The 15,148-nt window shown below is 38.4% G+C and overlaps 1 protein-coding gene across 1 annotated transcript in view; it reads right to left on the bottom strand.

Annotated features, from left to right (window-relative positions):
* The window catches only part of LOC126203601 (cellular tumor antigen p53-like), a 95,531-nt gene that overhangs the window by 76,208 nt on the left and 4,175 nt on the right, over positions 1 to 15,148 (bottom strand). Inside the window, exon 2 of the mRNA XM_049937967.1 lies at positions 8,860 to 8,896. Coding sequence (XP_049793924.1) covers positions 8,860 to 8,883 — 24 coding nt within the window. The 5' untranslated portion in view covers positions 8,884 to 8,896. The remainder of the gene's footprint in view (positions 1 to 8,859; positions 8,897 to 15,148) is intronic.

Below are 15,148 nucleotides of genomic sequence, written 5' to 3'. Positions count from 1 at the left end.
ATAATGTCAAATGTGTTCTCCACAACCATTCTAGCCTAAGACAATCAGTAATCAAAAATTCTTCCTTTTGAACCTTGAACATGCCTTTCTGGATATGGTTTCATATTGTTTTCTGTAATGAAAAAATGTCATCTGCCTCGAAGCAAGCACTGTGCTTGTGGCAAATTCTGTTTATTTTTGTGAATCAGTTCACTTATGGTTGCATTCTTGAATACACTGCCATTTGAAATTCTTCCTTTGCAGCCAATATCCGTGTACAAAAAGTTGCAGCTGGTGTCAATGACAGCAAGCAGCACAATGCTAAATGCCCTGTTGTAATTGTAAAATTCGCTCCCACTAGCAACAGGGCACTATAGGACTACATGCTTCCCATCAATTACTCCCACACAATGGGGGGAATGTGAGAACACACTTGCTATTTCATGCCAGTCATTTTCTGTCATTTGCATCTGAAAGAAATTTGCTTTTAGGTTTAAAAGACTTGCCACAGGGAGGAAACAATGACAAAGAGGACATCGGTGGCATTTCTACATTGACTCCTCTGAGAGAAAATTAAGATGTGTGGGTGGAAAGCAAGACAGTGGGACCTATAATGTTGTTTCTCATTTATTAAATAAAATGAGGGGGAGTTTAGTGACAAAGACAGCACATATGGCCAATATGTGAAATCCATCTGTGGAAACTGCCCCAGGTGTGATGAGCAAAAGCTGTGGCAAAGCTCAATGATGCGATAAAAGAACAAATAAACTATTTTGAGAGTTTGAATTTATCACTGGGTATGGACGAGTCAGGGCCACGAACAAATAGTGTTGATTCCTGACGCATTTATTAGAGAAAGTGACAACACTGTAGAAGATTTCTGTCAATCATACAAAAGAAATAAAAATTACATAATATGCATCTTTCACAATGCTTTTCATTTACTTAACCTTTACGTAATCCTTCAGTACTTCCACTACTACTACTACTACTACTACTACTACTACTACACAAACTTCAGGCACTATTTGATATACATCTTGCTTTGAAATATCGAATACATATACAAGGCTCTGAAATGAATCTCCAGTTGCCAAAAAACGAAGAGTAACAGCAAGTCTTTGATTAACTGTAATTTCCTTCCTGAAATTTATATATTTTTTTGAAACAAATGATGCCCTCATATTTTCCAGAAATTCGAAATCAGTAGATGATCTCTGAGTGAAGTCACAGAAAACTACAGGCCATTTCCATATCCACCCTCAGTAGCAAGTTATTCCTGCCCGTACTTCTGTAGCATGTTTTTGCCCATTGATGACTTCCTGAATTAACAGTGCAGCACCAAATATAATTACAATTCCCTTGTAACTCAACATGACACAGCAGACGATATAAAAGCAATATGACAAACAGTGTTGCAGACAATGTGAATACACAATGAGAAATGTTTGCTGCCAGTGTGAACAGAAACAGAGACAAGAAACAGGAAAAAGTTGCGAAACACTGCAGGAAACAATTTTTCCAACAGAAACTTGTTTCCAGAGGCAGTGTGTATGCGGCTTTAGATTTAAAGAGGGACCTTTTTTTCTTTAGAAACACATCATGGATTATACACATCATGGAATGGATTTCTGCATGTGGGTCTAGGGTGGAATCCAGCTGTGCGTCTTATGACTTCGCACGTAGCACTTTTTGAGCCAGCGGTTGTGTAACACTTCATTTTTAAAATGGACGTGAAGTAGCAGCTGCTGACCTTTCTTGGAAAAGTTATTACTTAAATATTGAAATTAATCGGCCAATTAAAGATGTTAGTTGTGAATAGCAAGAGCAGCTAGTCCTCCAGTTCTACTATCACTTCATGTAGAGACACATTAATAGCACATTCATTTGAGTAAACAGTAATGTTGTGAATAAAGACAGGAGGATGCCTCGTAAGTCTCAGGCTGGAAAAAAGGGGTATCAATTTTGGCAAGTGGACAAATCAACTCCATGCCTGACAGCATGGCACCAGGGACCCCGAGTACTGTAGTTGTTTCTGCCTTTGGCACTACTTGGCCACATTTTGCCATTTGTAGAGGATGTCTGCTATTGACGTATGCTAGAGAAGAGTCGGGTGCAGTTCCACCAGGCCACCCTCCCTTGCGTTGGCACTGGAGCCAGGTGGTGGGAATCTGGCTAAACAGAAAATTTGAACCACAAGTTTATGAAACCACCAGCTTCCCACTGCTCTTGCTCATTTTCTCCCAGTTTTTCACAAACAATAGTCGGGTGAATGACAGTCTGCAGTTTGTCTGTGCTGCTGGTATGCCCACATGTGAGGTGCTTCCATGAATTCAGGCTCCCCATCACTATTCTCTCTTGTAGAATACACAAATGTTCCCACTTGGTTTAGGCTTTTCATAAAGTAACACACGTGCACATGCTCCTTGTAATGTTTTAATAAAGTTCAGAGCATCCTTTGCCCACAGGTAGGTGCTGACATAAAAAAAGCAAATATGGTTCTGGCAGTCCAAGACTTTACTGTTGTCTAAATTCTGTTATACACATCAAGTAACTGTTTCTCCATGAAAAATTTTCTTATTATTGTGTTCAGTAACTGTGGTAGGGAGGACCTATCTAATCCTTGCACAACATGATCAGCAGTAGTGAAATAATTACAGGACACCAGCCCCTTTGCAAGTAGTCTTACAAGTCCACTACACCAGTGCAAAAGATCAAAGATTTAATCATATTAGTTGCTTGTGGATTGACTTCAATTGCACAACACATTTTCCAGTTGGCAGCTACCACATTACATTAATTGCTTCCTCCTCCTACCTCTGCCCTACTGCAGCTGATTTCCCCTAAATACGATTATATGGTATGAAAATAACCATAAGAAGCTGAGCTAATAATTTCCAAATTTCTAAAAAAGAAAACAATGCATAAAACATAAGCTGCAGAACAGTTTTTTGCACATGTGGAGGGTGTAATTTGATCATTTTACTTTGCTATGAATATGTACCATCTGTGGGTTATCTAGCTTTTTTTCCCTATTTCTTCATCTTTATAGAGATTATGTTAAACTGAATACAGTAAAACCCCATTTTTATGTTCTCGTATTTTACATTATCCTATTTCTTTATGTTCATTTTTGTTGGTCTCAAAGGAAGTTCTATTCTCTCAATAAAAAGATTTCCTGTCATTAATGATTCTGTGTTACACCATTTCCTGCATTTTAAGTTTTTTCTGATGTTTTCACAACCTTTAATGATGATTTTCATACAGATTTCTGAGAAAAGTGCATCTTATTCCTGCTTAAAGTCAGCCTTGGAACAAAGAAGAAAATGCAGACTATATGCAAAGTTACTGATCACGTAATGTAGCATTAGTACAGTAACCAGATTTTCATTGTCGGCATGTTGGGTCATGGCCACCTGCATTATAGATTCACAGTGTTTCGAATGGGGGGAAAGTATGCTGAATCACTGCCTTAATGATAATCACTATCTGATGAGGTTGACTCTAGTAGCAACCTTCCTTCTGCTCACTGTGTTGTATTACAACAGCTTTAAATTAATTGCAGTCATTTATACAGATAAACACCACATTTGAAGATTGCTGTCTCTATAATCGTCTTTCACAAATCACTGTTTCTTGCACATGAAACATGCTAATCTGTGCTAGATGTGTGGTTTTAGGTTTTTACAGACTGATGCCAAATGTAAGCATTCGTCCTCAAGATGCTCCGTAACATGATGACAATTTTGTCCTCTTTCTCACCCAGGTCTTTCCTGAATCGAGTGACGTCCTTATCGACAACAAGCTGTAGATTTTGTGCATATTGCTCTCTATTCACAAAGACTGCCAGCTTTAGTGTTTTAACCAATACTATGTTACAAGTTTTATTTACCGTAATTTTATAAAGATTATCAATAATAAGTTTCACAGTAGAACATAAATCCCTCTTTTTCAAAAGAATGTCTTTTAAGTGACAGAATTTTGTTTCGGTGTTTTATTTACACCATTGAACATGATAGGAACGAAGAAGAAAATGCATGTTTGTATGTGTTAGCACTCAGCCACTGCCTTTGCGATAACAAAGCCAACTTGAAAAACAATATTGATTGAACACTACAGCAAACAGGGTTCAAATGGTTCAAATGGCTCTGAGCACTATGGGACTTAACTTCTGAGGTCATCAGTCCCCTAGAACTTAGAACTACTTAAACCTAACTAACCTAAGGACATCACACACATCCATGCCCGAGGCAGGATTCGAACCTGCGACCGCAGCGGTCGCGCGGTTCCAGACTGTAGCGCCTAGAACCGCTCAGCCACTTCGGCCGGCTACAGCAAACAGAGAACAACAGGCATGAAATCTACAGCTTGTTGTGTTTCATATGTGTTCCTATATTTTACACTTCTTTTGGGTCAGTCCACTGAAAAGTGTAAGAAGGGTGTTTTACTGTTATGCTCGTTTCACAATAATTAAACGAAAGACTATTTATGTTATACTAGCTCACAACATCTCTAATACTTTATTAACTGACATTTCAAGTTTGTCTTATGAATTATCAGTCAGTACCATACAGTCATCAGCAAAGATGACCAATTTACAATATTTTGTACAAACAAGAATAGCACTAATAAAAGCAATTAAAAGTAGGGAGACCAGAACTGAGACCTGAGGCACTCCACATGTGATGGTACCCATTTTGATGATGCTGAGATACCGTCTTGATTATCAATAAAACTTCCTAGTTTCTGTTATAAAAGTACAGCTACTTGTCTGCTGCACCATCTATATACCTCGGTATGTAGATCTGTGTGAAAGTATTTGGTGACAGACATAGTCAAATATTTTTGTTAGGTCATGAAACATTCCAACCATCTTCATTTATTTATTGAGACCCTAAAAGCTTTATAAGTCTCAACAATATCTACATCTACACCAATGCTCTGCAAACCACTGTGAAGTGTGTGGCAGGTTACATCCCATTGTACCGGTTATTAGGGTTTCTCCCTGTTCCATTTACATATGGAGCACAGGAAGAATGGTTGTTTGAATGCCTCTGTGCCTGCTGTAATCATTCTAATCCTATCCTCATGATCCCTATGTGAACGATACATAGAGGAATGTAGTGTATTCTATAGTCATAATTTAAAGCTGATTCTTGAAACTTTGTTACTAGATGTTCTTGGGATATTGTAATTTACAGCTGTAGAAGTGTAATTCTGGCAGTAGCATAATACTTATTAGATTACAATAATATTTTTTACAGAAAATAGTCACAGTAAATTACCACCTGTCATGCAACTCTACAATGAACAATGGTACTTGCAATGAGGTTAACCAGGGTTGCCACAAGTTTTCCCAAGTGAAATCCCCTAATATTTCCCTGTTTACCAGGCAAGTTTCAACATTTTTCCCTGACAAATTTTGAGATCTCTCAGGTAAATTAAGACGTAAATTGACAACCTGTCTTTGCAGCTACAGTGCAAGAAACAATAGTGCAAATTAGGAAATATTAAAAAAAAAATTTGCAAACAGATGGGGTATTCTGTTGTAGGCAAAAATCTTAAATACCAACATAACATCTTATGTAATGAACTGGAGAAAGCAAGCCAAATGGCAGAATTGTTTCATTAAGACCACTGATGTTATTTTATTGCAATAAAATGAGACACATTTGATGACAAAAATATGTATTTCCTTGGAGTCACAATTCGGACTTAAAATACCTTCACCGATTTCAGAAATAACCTGAGATAAGTAGGCCTCTTGAGAGAGGTTTATAAGGCAGGGAAGAATTGTGTAAACCGATGCTGTAGATGACCACCAATAAAATGTCAGTTCTACTGTGTTCATTAGTGTCAGTTATTACCTAATTTGTTGACATCTATTATTTTACAGGTATTGTGTGATTTTTTTTCTTCAAGAAATATATGAGTACATAGCGTACAAACTGCTAGCGACTGACACAATTTTCTTCTTCTTATTGTCCATACTTTCTAACATATAAGCTACTTTTGAAGTGACAAAATGTACTAGAACGAATAAAATGTGTATAAAACACCACACAGTACAATGTGCTTGCAGTGAAACAGTTGCAATTCCTGAACTCCATCGCTCATAGTCTCTGGCCTGCTGAGGAGCTACGCAGTCCTGGGTCCATGGAAAAACCACGAAAATCCGCTGCATTATGCCACACACAAACAGACCTGGCCTGCAAGCAGATCGGTGAGACTAGATCTGACAAGCAGGGCCTACACATTAGTAGGAACCAAATGGCTTCAGATCAGCAGGCTCGATCCATTACATATACCCGCAGAAATTGCCTTTGGTTTTGGCCTGTCATGGAAATCCATTTCAGCTATTCTTGAGCCACAGACAGTGTGTTGATGAAATGAGACCATGCAACAGATAACTTGTTCAAATACTCTGAGAATCAATAATAATGAGGATAGGCAGCAACTCATCGTAAACATAATTGCTGAGCCACAGATAGGCATGTAGAAAAGAGAACCTCACTTGCAACTAAATTTTCAGCCATAGCTTTTGTCAGAAAACGAGAGCACACACACATACACACAACCACTTAGGCGCAACTCACACGAACACATGACCGCCATCTGTGGCTGCTGTGTCTACAGTCTCTGAGAATCAGATCCAAACAAACTACTACTCATGCCTCCCTGTCTCTCATCAGCAGCTGCTATGCTAGCAGCAAGAAGTGGCGGCAGCACTGACTCCAAGCTGAGGGGAGTGGTAGGAAGAGGGGAAGCAGTAGGAATGAGGAAGCAGGGAAGCAGTGCACGAATTCAGTCTGCATCCAGCTAGCAATGATGCATGACACCTCAGTAAATAACCCATTTCATCTACTGAGACAAAAATGAGATTTTTCCAGTTTTTTTTCCTTCAAATTTCCATGATTTCTCTAAGGTGTTTGAAATTCCCTGATTTCCAGAATCTTTGTCAACCCCGTCAACAGAACTTTTCAACTACTGAATCTAAGTACTCAATAATTCATAAAAAGTGTAGCTATTGAGACATGTTTTTAATTAATTTTCTTTTGGATTGGTAGGGAATTCCAATGTCTTGCTTTATGTTCGACGGGAGTTTGCCGAAATTTTTCCCACTGGAGTAGTTAAATCCATTCTGGACCCTGAACAAAGAGGCAAAGTCTACAAGAAAATTATTTTTTTGTGTTGTAACTGCATGGCTCACAGCTGAACAAACTAATTTTTATTATCAGGAACAAAACCCATTGAGGGGTATTTATATTTGGAAGTGAATGTAAGAATTCCTAGATACTTGAAAATGGTTCAGCAAAACGTACAATTACCTTTTTACACAATATTCTTACTGCTCACTTTGGCTAAATAAACACTTTATATACTTCAGGTGCGCTGCCCCAGAATGTAAACCCAGAAGACAACAGAGAATGAAAATATGCAAAATAAGCAAATGCAATGAGATAATTCTAAGAGCACAAAACATTGAACAGAGCTTCTTGATTAGAACAGTGCTTCTTGACTAGGATGGAGATTCTTGATTAGCGATCTGCTGACTTCATTTTAACTTGTTATTCAGCTGGACACTAAGATTTTAATACAGCATATTTCATTTAGTGTCTGACTATTAATGTCTAATTTTGGTGCTAAACTAGCCATTATTGTTGGCCTGAAATTGTATAATATGAGTCTTTGTGGGATGAGGGTTTAAACTGATGAAAGTACACCACTCGGAGGGCTGTTAGCTATTATCTGAGCTGTGCCTGCTAAGGTTGACTTTGGGTCTATGATTAGTATGCTTGTGTCTTTAGCAAACACATACTGCTAGGAACAGTGGATTACTTTAATGACATTCAAACTGCAGCACTTACAATAAAATAATTCAATTTGTTCATGTTTTACATCTATGCATTAACACAATAACATCTTAGGATTACGATAGCTTAATAACCTACTTAGTCCGTATGCACATTATTAGACAGCAATTTAAGACATATTACATGTTTTATCGTCTTTGTAAGTATGCAGTATGCTGCTCTTCTTAACAACACATCCTGTTAAATTGCCAATATCTGCTTACAGCTGGCGTAGCCCATATTCTGTTTAATTATGGCTTTAAACTTTTAACTAAAATGATGTACTGAGGATCTAGTATTGCTTTATAAAAAAATCTTTATCTGGATACTTGAAAACAGCCTAAGACACACTTCACAATGGTACAAAAATTAAAAAAATAATTAACTGCTGCAGGCATCATGGAATCATTAAAAAGTTCCTATCCACTATGGACCTAAAGGAACAAAAAAAACTCCTTATTAAATCTAGATAAATCATGGTTCAAAATAAGTGCCTTCTGTCACTACAGCTTTAAAACAGACCAAATTCAGTGGATCAGATTTTATTATGTTAAACTGAAATACAGCACAAACATGATTTTTTGTAAATATGTCTCACATATTTTTGTTCTATGACATTCTAGTTCCTTGTAGACCTCTTCACTATGAATCTACGGAATGAGATGCAAATGGTTTCAATCAGTATTTTTTAAAAAAAATTTCAGGTCAACAGCAAAAATGAAACCATGTTTTAGCAGTAAGTGCCAAAACAGTCTTAGGCTCCTTACCTCTGACACATGGTTTCATTTTTATGTTTTCTTTTTGTCTGATGTTTGCAAGTCAGCTACAGCATCTTTTCTGGTTAAATAGCATGTACAACATGTGAAGTTGTCAGAATATTTTACCACTGTGAAGGCGATCAATGATTGAAACAAGCTGTGAATAAATATATTGTAAGACAGCACAGTGTTTGCCACGCATTTCTCCAAGCAAATTCGTAATTTGATTGTAAAGCTCGGGAACTGTAAAATACAAGGAGTAGACTTACTGTGAAATCATCAAGTGGATCCATACCGGAAACAGTCCTGTAAATAAATTAAAATCATTACTCTGAGCAAAAAACACAAATCAGACTTCGAATACGCTACTTAACTACATCACCATTAACACACAAAATTAACTATCTGTCCTAAAAAAGACAATGTGGCACTAAATTAAGAAAAAATACAATAACAAGTGTATCTGCTTACTACTGAAACAACAACTGGGTAAGGCTGCCACATAAATGTCAAAATACTGTTGAAACTCTAGCATTTAGAACTTCATAAACTTATTCCATAAAGGTAAATGTGGGGAGGAGGTGTTGCGATTGCAGGCAACCAGTAATGAAAGTTCGAATGGAAGGAAATAGAAAATTAACAACAAAGAGCAAATGCAAACAACATATGGTAAGTGAATGATACACTACAATAAAAAGAAATGTAATTAGAAACCAAATAAGAGCCGGTGATATAGTTCCCACATGTGGACTCCAACACTGGACAAACTATAGTAGGAGTCATGAACGGTGGAGGTTGAGTTTAGGCTTGTTTTGTGCATCTACATCATGCATTCTCTGACTGTCAATGAGTGTGAAGTAGTGTTCTGTGCACTCTACTGTGAACGTTGTAGACAATGTGAGCATTAGAAGTGATTGTGGAGAGACTGAGTGAATTTGTCTTCCATTAGTTGCGATCTGTCATCGCTGATGGTGGTGGTAACCAAAAAATTCTACACAAGCAAGAGAAGTAATTTGCGGGATACACACTTTCTCCAAGCGCAAAGCACTTGTATGAGCATACTGCAACTGTTGCTTGGAAACGGCTACAATGCAAACCCTGCCCGAGCCTCGATCTGCTTTAACCAACAATTCATATCATCCACGCATCAGATTATAGGACTCATCTGGAGTAACAAGTAAGCTATTCCTCCTGTTACATTAAATGGCATTGTCAACAAAAAGGAACGGCCGTGGATTTGACTGACAGTTTGGTAGTGGTCATGGCTAAAATACCAGACAAAAGTTGCAGACCATTTGAGATATCAAATAAATGCTCCTACAGGTCACTCAACTTTTCTTCACAAGTTCTGACAATTGCAAGGCTGTGATGAGCACAGATCAGACGTCACAATGAGAATAATGAAATGGTATGATTTGGAAAGTCACAGGGCATAACCAATTTAATATGGAGATTGGTTGCAATAGGTTCGTTTGAGCAGTTACCAGACAACGCCAGGCAACAGGCTGTACTGCGCGTCCTTGGTGCTTGCTCTGCTCATACGCTTTTTGTTGAATTTCTGGTGGAATTTCGTGGCGGGGCATCATATACAACCGCTCGCTCACCGATAGATCTGTACCTACAGATTGGAAAATTGCACAGGTCGCACCAGTGTTTGAGAAGGGTAGTAGGAGTAATCCATCGAACTACAGACCTATACCATTGACGTCGGTTTGCAGTAGGGTTTTGGAGCATATACTGTATTCAAACATTATGAATCACCTCAAAGGGAACGATCTATTGATACGTAATCAGCATGGTTTCAGAAAACATCGTTCTTGTGCAACGCAGCTAGCTCTTTATTCGCACGAAGTAATGGCCGCTATCAACAAGGGATCTCAAGTTGATTCCGTATTTCTAGATTTCCGGAAAGCTTTTGACACCGTTCCTCACAAGCGACTTCTAATCAAGCTGCGGGCCTATGGGGTATCGTCTCAGTTGTGCAACTGGATTCGATTTCCTGTTAGGAAGGTCGCAGTTCGTAGTAATAGACGGCAGATCATCGAGTAAAACTGAAGCGATATCAGGTGTTCCCCAGGGAAGCATCCTGGGACCTCTGCTGTTCCTCATCTATATGAATGACCTGGTTGACAATCTGAGCAGTTCTCTTAGGTTGTTCACAGATGATACTGTAATTTACCATCTAGTAATATCATCCGAAGACCAGTATCAGTTGCAAAGCGATTTAGAAAAGATTGCTGTATGGTGTGGCAGGTGGCAGTTGATGCTAAATAACGAAAAGTGTGAGGTGATCCACATGAGTTCCACAAGAAATCCGTTGGAATTCGATTACTTGATAAATAGTACAATTCTCAAGGCTGTCAATTCAACTAAGTACCTGGGTGTTAAAATTACGAACAACTTCAGTTGGAAAGACCACATAGATAATATTGTGGGGAACGTGAGCCAAAGGTTGCGTTTCATTGGCAGGACACTTAGAAGATGCAACAAGTCCACTAAAGGGACAGCTTACACTACACTCGTTCGTCCTCTGTTAGAATATTGCTGCGCTGTGTGGGATCCTTACCAGGTGGGATTGACGGAGGACATCGAAAGGGTGCAAAAAAGGGCAGCTCGTTTTGTATTGTCACGTAATAGGGGAGAGAGTGTGGCGGATATGATACTTGAGTTGGGATGGAAGTCATTAAAGCAAAGACGTTTTTCGTCGTGGCGAGATCTATTCACGAAATTTCAGTCGCCAACTTTCTCTTCCGAATGCGAAAATATTTTGTTGAGCCCAACCTACATAGGTAGGAATGATCATCAAAATAAAATAAGAGAAATCAGAGCTCGAACAGAAAGGTTTAGGTGCTCGTTTTTCCCGCGCGCTGTTCGGGAGTGGAATGGTAGAGAGGTAGTATGATTGTGGTTCAATGAACCCCCTGCCAAGCACTTAAATGTGAATTGCAGAGTAATCATGTAGATGTAGATGTAGATGACAATGTGCAGCCGTGCGGCATGTTGTTGAGAGGACATACAGAGTTGTACTTGGAGCAATTGTTTTATCATATCCCACCCAAATAAAGGATGCATATAAGGAAGCAGTTCTTGGCAAAATATCATTTCAAAATTAGACTCCACAGCTCGAAGTACCGTGCTATGGGGTGAATTTGACAGATTGTTTTTTAAATTCGTACTCTGCAAAATTGTTATGTAGCATTCCCAACAGGTTTACATTTACACAGCACTGCAAAATGCTAGTAGGATGGAATACAAATTTCTTAGGGGAAAAAAAGAGAAGAAACAGTTTCTTGTGTAGCTTACACTGGAATAAAGGACAATAAATTTCATGACTATTTCAAAATGTGCAAAAAATTAACAAGGTTGTCTGTGAGGCAAAGAAACTGTACAACTGACAGTTTATATTCTACTCTAGATTTAAATATGAAGCCAGATGCGGAGTTAAAATGATAAAACATGGTATGCTGCCAGTCTACAATTTAAGAAATGACTTCAGGCCTAGAGGAAGTACTAGATAAGTGCCTTGTGATCGAAAAACACTTTCACAGAAGGCAGATTTGTAAAATTCTGCTACAGCTGTCATTATATTTGAAACAAAAGATTTAGTTCAAAACTACTGACCAAATTTGCCTACTTAGTCAGCTTCAAGTCAATGTTTATGTATGTTTGTACGTATATAGCATTAAGAGATCTTACAGTGTCATAAAAGGAACAGGACATCAGAGACTACTCCAGCCAGCATGGGAATTTCATAAACCACAGTAAAATGCTTCATTCCACTCTAATTGCACATTTCTATGTCCAGATGCACTCTGGAGTACCTGATATTCAGCTTTTCATGTGGTTTTCGTGATACCAGTTTTCTAGGTGGTCCAGTACTGTATTCTCATGTTTGGTTCTTTATTACGGTATAATGTCATTCATCCCAGAAAATGAAAATTTGCACTTGAAATTGAACGAAGTTGAAAGTAGCCAATAGTGCGGAATGAAACACATCGTTCCAAATAAACTAACTGCCTCAGCAGAAAAAAAATTAATAGAAGCAAATTTCTCTACAAAACAGACAGAAATAGCTTCATTAAGACATTAATGGTTGATTACTAATCACGTAGAAATAACATAAAATCAGAAAATGGAAACTACTAACTTATTTTGGTCTTTCATGGTTATGAGAATATATATTAATTCACTTGATGGCTCCCGGCCACAGAAATCTATTTTGATTTCATTTGACGTGGGAGCTGTAAACGAAGACAGCAGCAATATTTCGAAGACACAAAAGATATACACAGGTCACGTGGGGAAGGATCCCCCCCACTGTAACTCAGCTTGCTCTGCGCATGCGCGAATCTGCCAGCTTGGGCGCGCCAGAAAAACTTTTTCGGGTAGCATCTGGCTACTTGCTGCTACTGCTCATACAGCAAACAGCCACGCTTCAAGTAGCCAGAAGCGGGAGGAAGGCACTGCTCATACACGAATTCAGCTCTGTGCATACACACGAGCCTGCTGGCAACTGCTCATACGAACCTAATGTAACAGTACCACATTGACATGGGCAGCATTGCTTAGGCACGTAAATACATAACCCCAAAAATTACTAGCACAGTCCACAATATGATACAATCTGTGGCAATGTTTATACAAGAAAGACAGCCCACTGTGGCTACTTACCAGCAGTGACTACCTGATTACACGATAGCTGCCTCAAGTAAATATTGAGAGTTTTATACAATGTGATACAGCAGAAGGTCTATGAACCTGTTTTCAGTACTCCTCTCATTTCAGCGTACAATTTAAATAAGTCACACTTTTACCACTACCTCCCACAGAAGTAAACCTGCCAACCAACTACATCAGCGTCACCGTTCTGTCATGTGCAGGAGTGACAATGGCGAGGCAACAGAAGATGCCATGCTCCATGGTCACTGGCCATACTATTCAAGTGCTTTATAAATGACAGCAGCAGCCTCATTCAGCAGTTTCATTTCTAGTAAACCTATAAGAAAATCCGAGTGTACCAGAAGTGCCAACAAAAACTACATAAAGGTGCCATTTTCATCTGGGAGTCTTTTTATGCCATGCTGCCACGTTCCACTGAGTGGTACTGTGAGGTGTGAGGAACTGAGTGTATCTGCAATGTGACAACTTCATCACCACTCTAAACGCCTCAGACTCTCATGTGTAGCTATCAAGACTGGGATAAATGATTTTTATATTTTGTGCATGTCCCAAGTGTGTGCAAATTGAATAGTTTTTCTACTAGCTCAAGTGTTATGTCTGAATTATCTGCAAATACAGCAAAAACATTATGCTAGGGCAGTGGCATATGATGAAAAAGAAAGATACATGTTGGAGTAAACAAAATTTGTATGATGTTTCCTTGTACAAACAAGATCTTTTATAACATCCTTAAAGTCCTAGTCACTTAAAAATACAGACTGAGTATTAACTAAGTAGGCAAATTTCTGGTGGTGATTCCAAACAGGAAAAGGAACAAAGAGGCTCAAATTTCCAGAAATGGATGGTGAGTCTGCACTAAAGCAATTAGTACTGGTATATTACATTAAGCGCTAAACTTGACAAGGAGCCATCCATGCACATTGTTTGTTCACGGTATGAAGACATACGTAGGACATCTCCATGTGAAGTTGGAGACAGTCATTGGGACCACAGTATGTTGTAATCAACAAACAGCCACTCAGTAGATATGTCTTCATGTGCTTACATATGAATGACTATTTTGTGGGGGCCTTTGGTTCAAATTCTGATTTTGCTGCAGACAGACATTTGTGTTACTGCTTTATCTTGAAGTGTATTAATGATTTTGCCCAAAACATATGAACCTTGGTAGTACTGACAAAATTATAGCAATTACTCACACTGGCTGCTTTTTTTTCCTGCTTTTGTCACATACCTGTTGAACTATTATTAATGATTAACTTCAAAGATGAAATCTACATTATTGTGGCAGACTTATCTGTAACATAACCTGGGATGTAGGTTAGATTGGAAGATGAGTATCAGTCTGTGAGTTGGCAGAGCCTAAAAATGCGAATATTAAATCTAGTATGCGGTGACTGACCTGTAGTATAACCCAAAGTCTAAGTTAGGTTAGATGGTAAGTGTTTTGTTGGTAGTTGAGGAAGCCAATGAATGTAAAAGCAAAATCTTTGATGTGACGGAAGGATCTCTAGTATAGAAGGCGGTCAATGTTAGCTTGGAAGCTATCATTCTATTTCTCATTATGTTTCTGTTTACTTGCATCAAGAGTACTAGTGTGTATACATCAGTAGCAGAAATGCCACAGTGTGGAAAAGGTGGAAAACGAATACTCATTGTGAAATTACTTGTTGCGTGCATGTATGTTTGTCCCTGAAAAAAACTGATAGACTGAGTGAGCACCTATGTTTAGCACCTATGTTACAATGTTTGTTACATTAAATACTTAATAGCTCTTACATGATACAAAAAATTATTAAGACACTAATCAGCTATTCCACCATCAGAAAATCACATAACCACTCATGACAGATATTAACAACATATACCTCGAGGTTA

The sequence above is a fragment of the Schistocerca nitens genome, chromosome 9 (genome assembly GCF_023898315.1).
Source record: "Schistocerca nitens isolate TAMUIC-IGC-003100 chromosome 9, iqSchNite1.1, whole genome shotgun sequence".
NCBI classification, from domain to species: domain Eukaryota; kingdom Metazoa; phylum Arthropoda; class Insecta; order Orthoptera; family Acrididae; genus Schistocerca; species Schistocerca nitens.
Note: the sequence above shows the minus strand (reverse complement) of the source record. Positions and strands in the feature narration are given on the sequence as shown.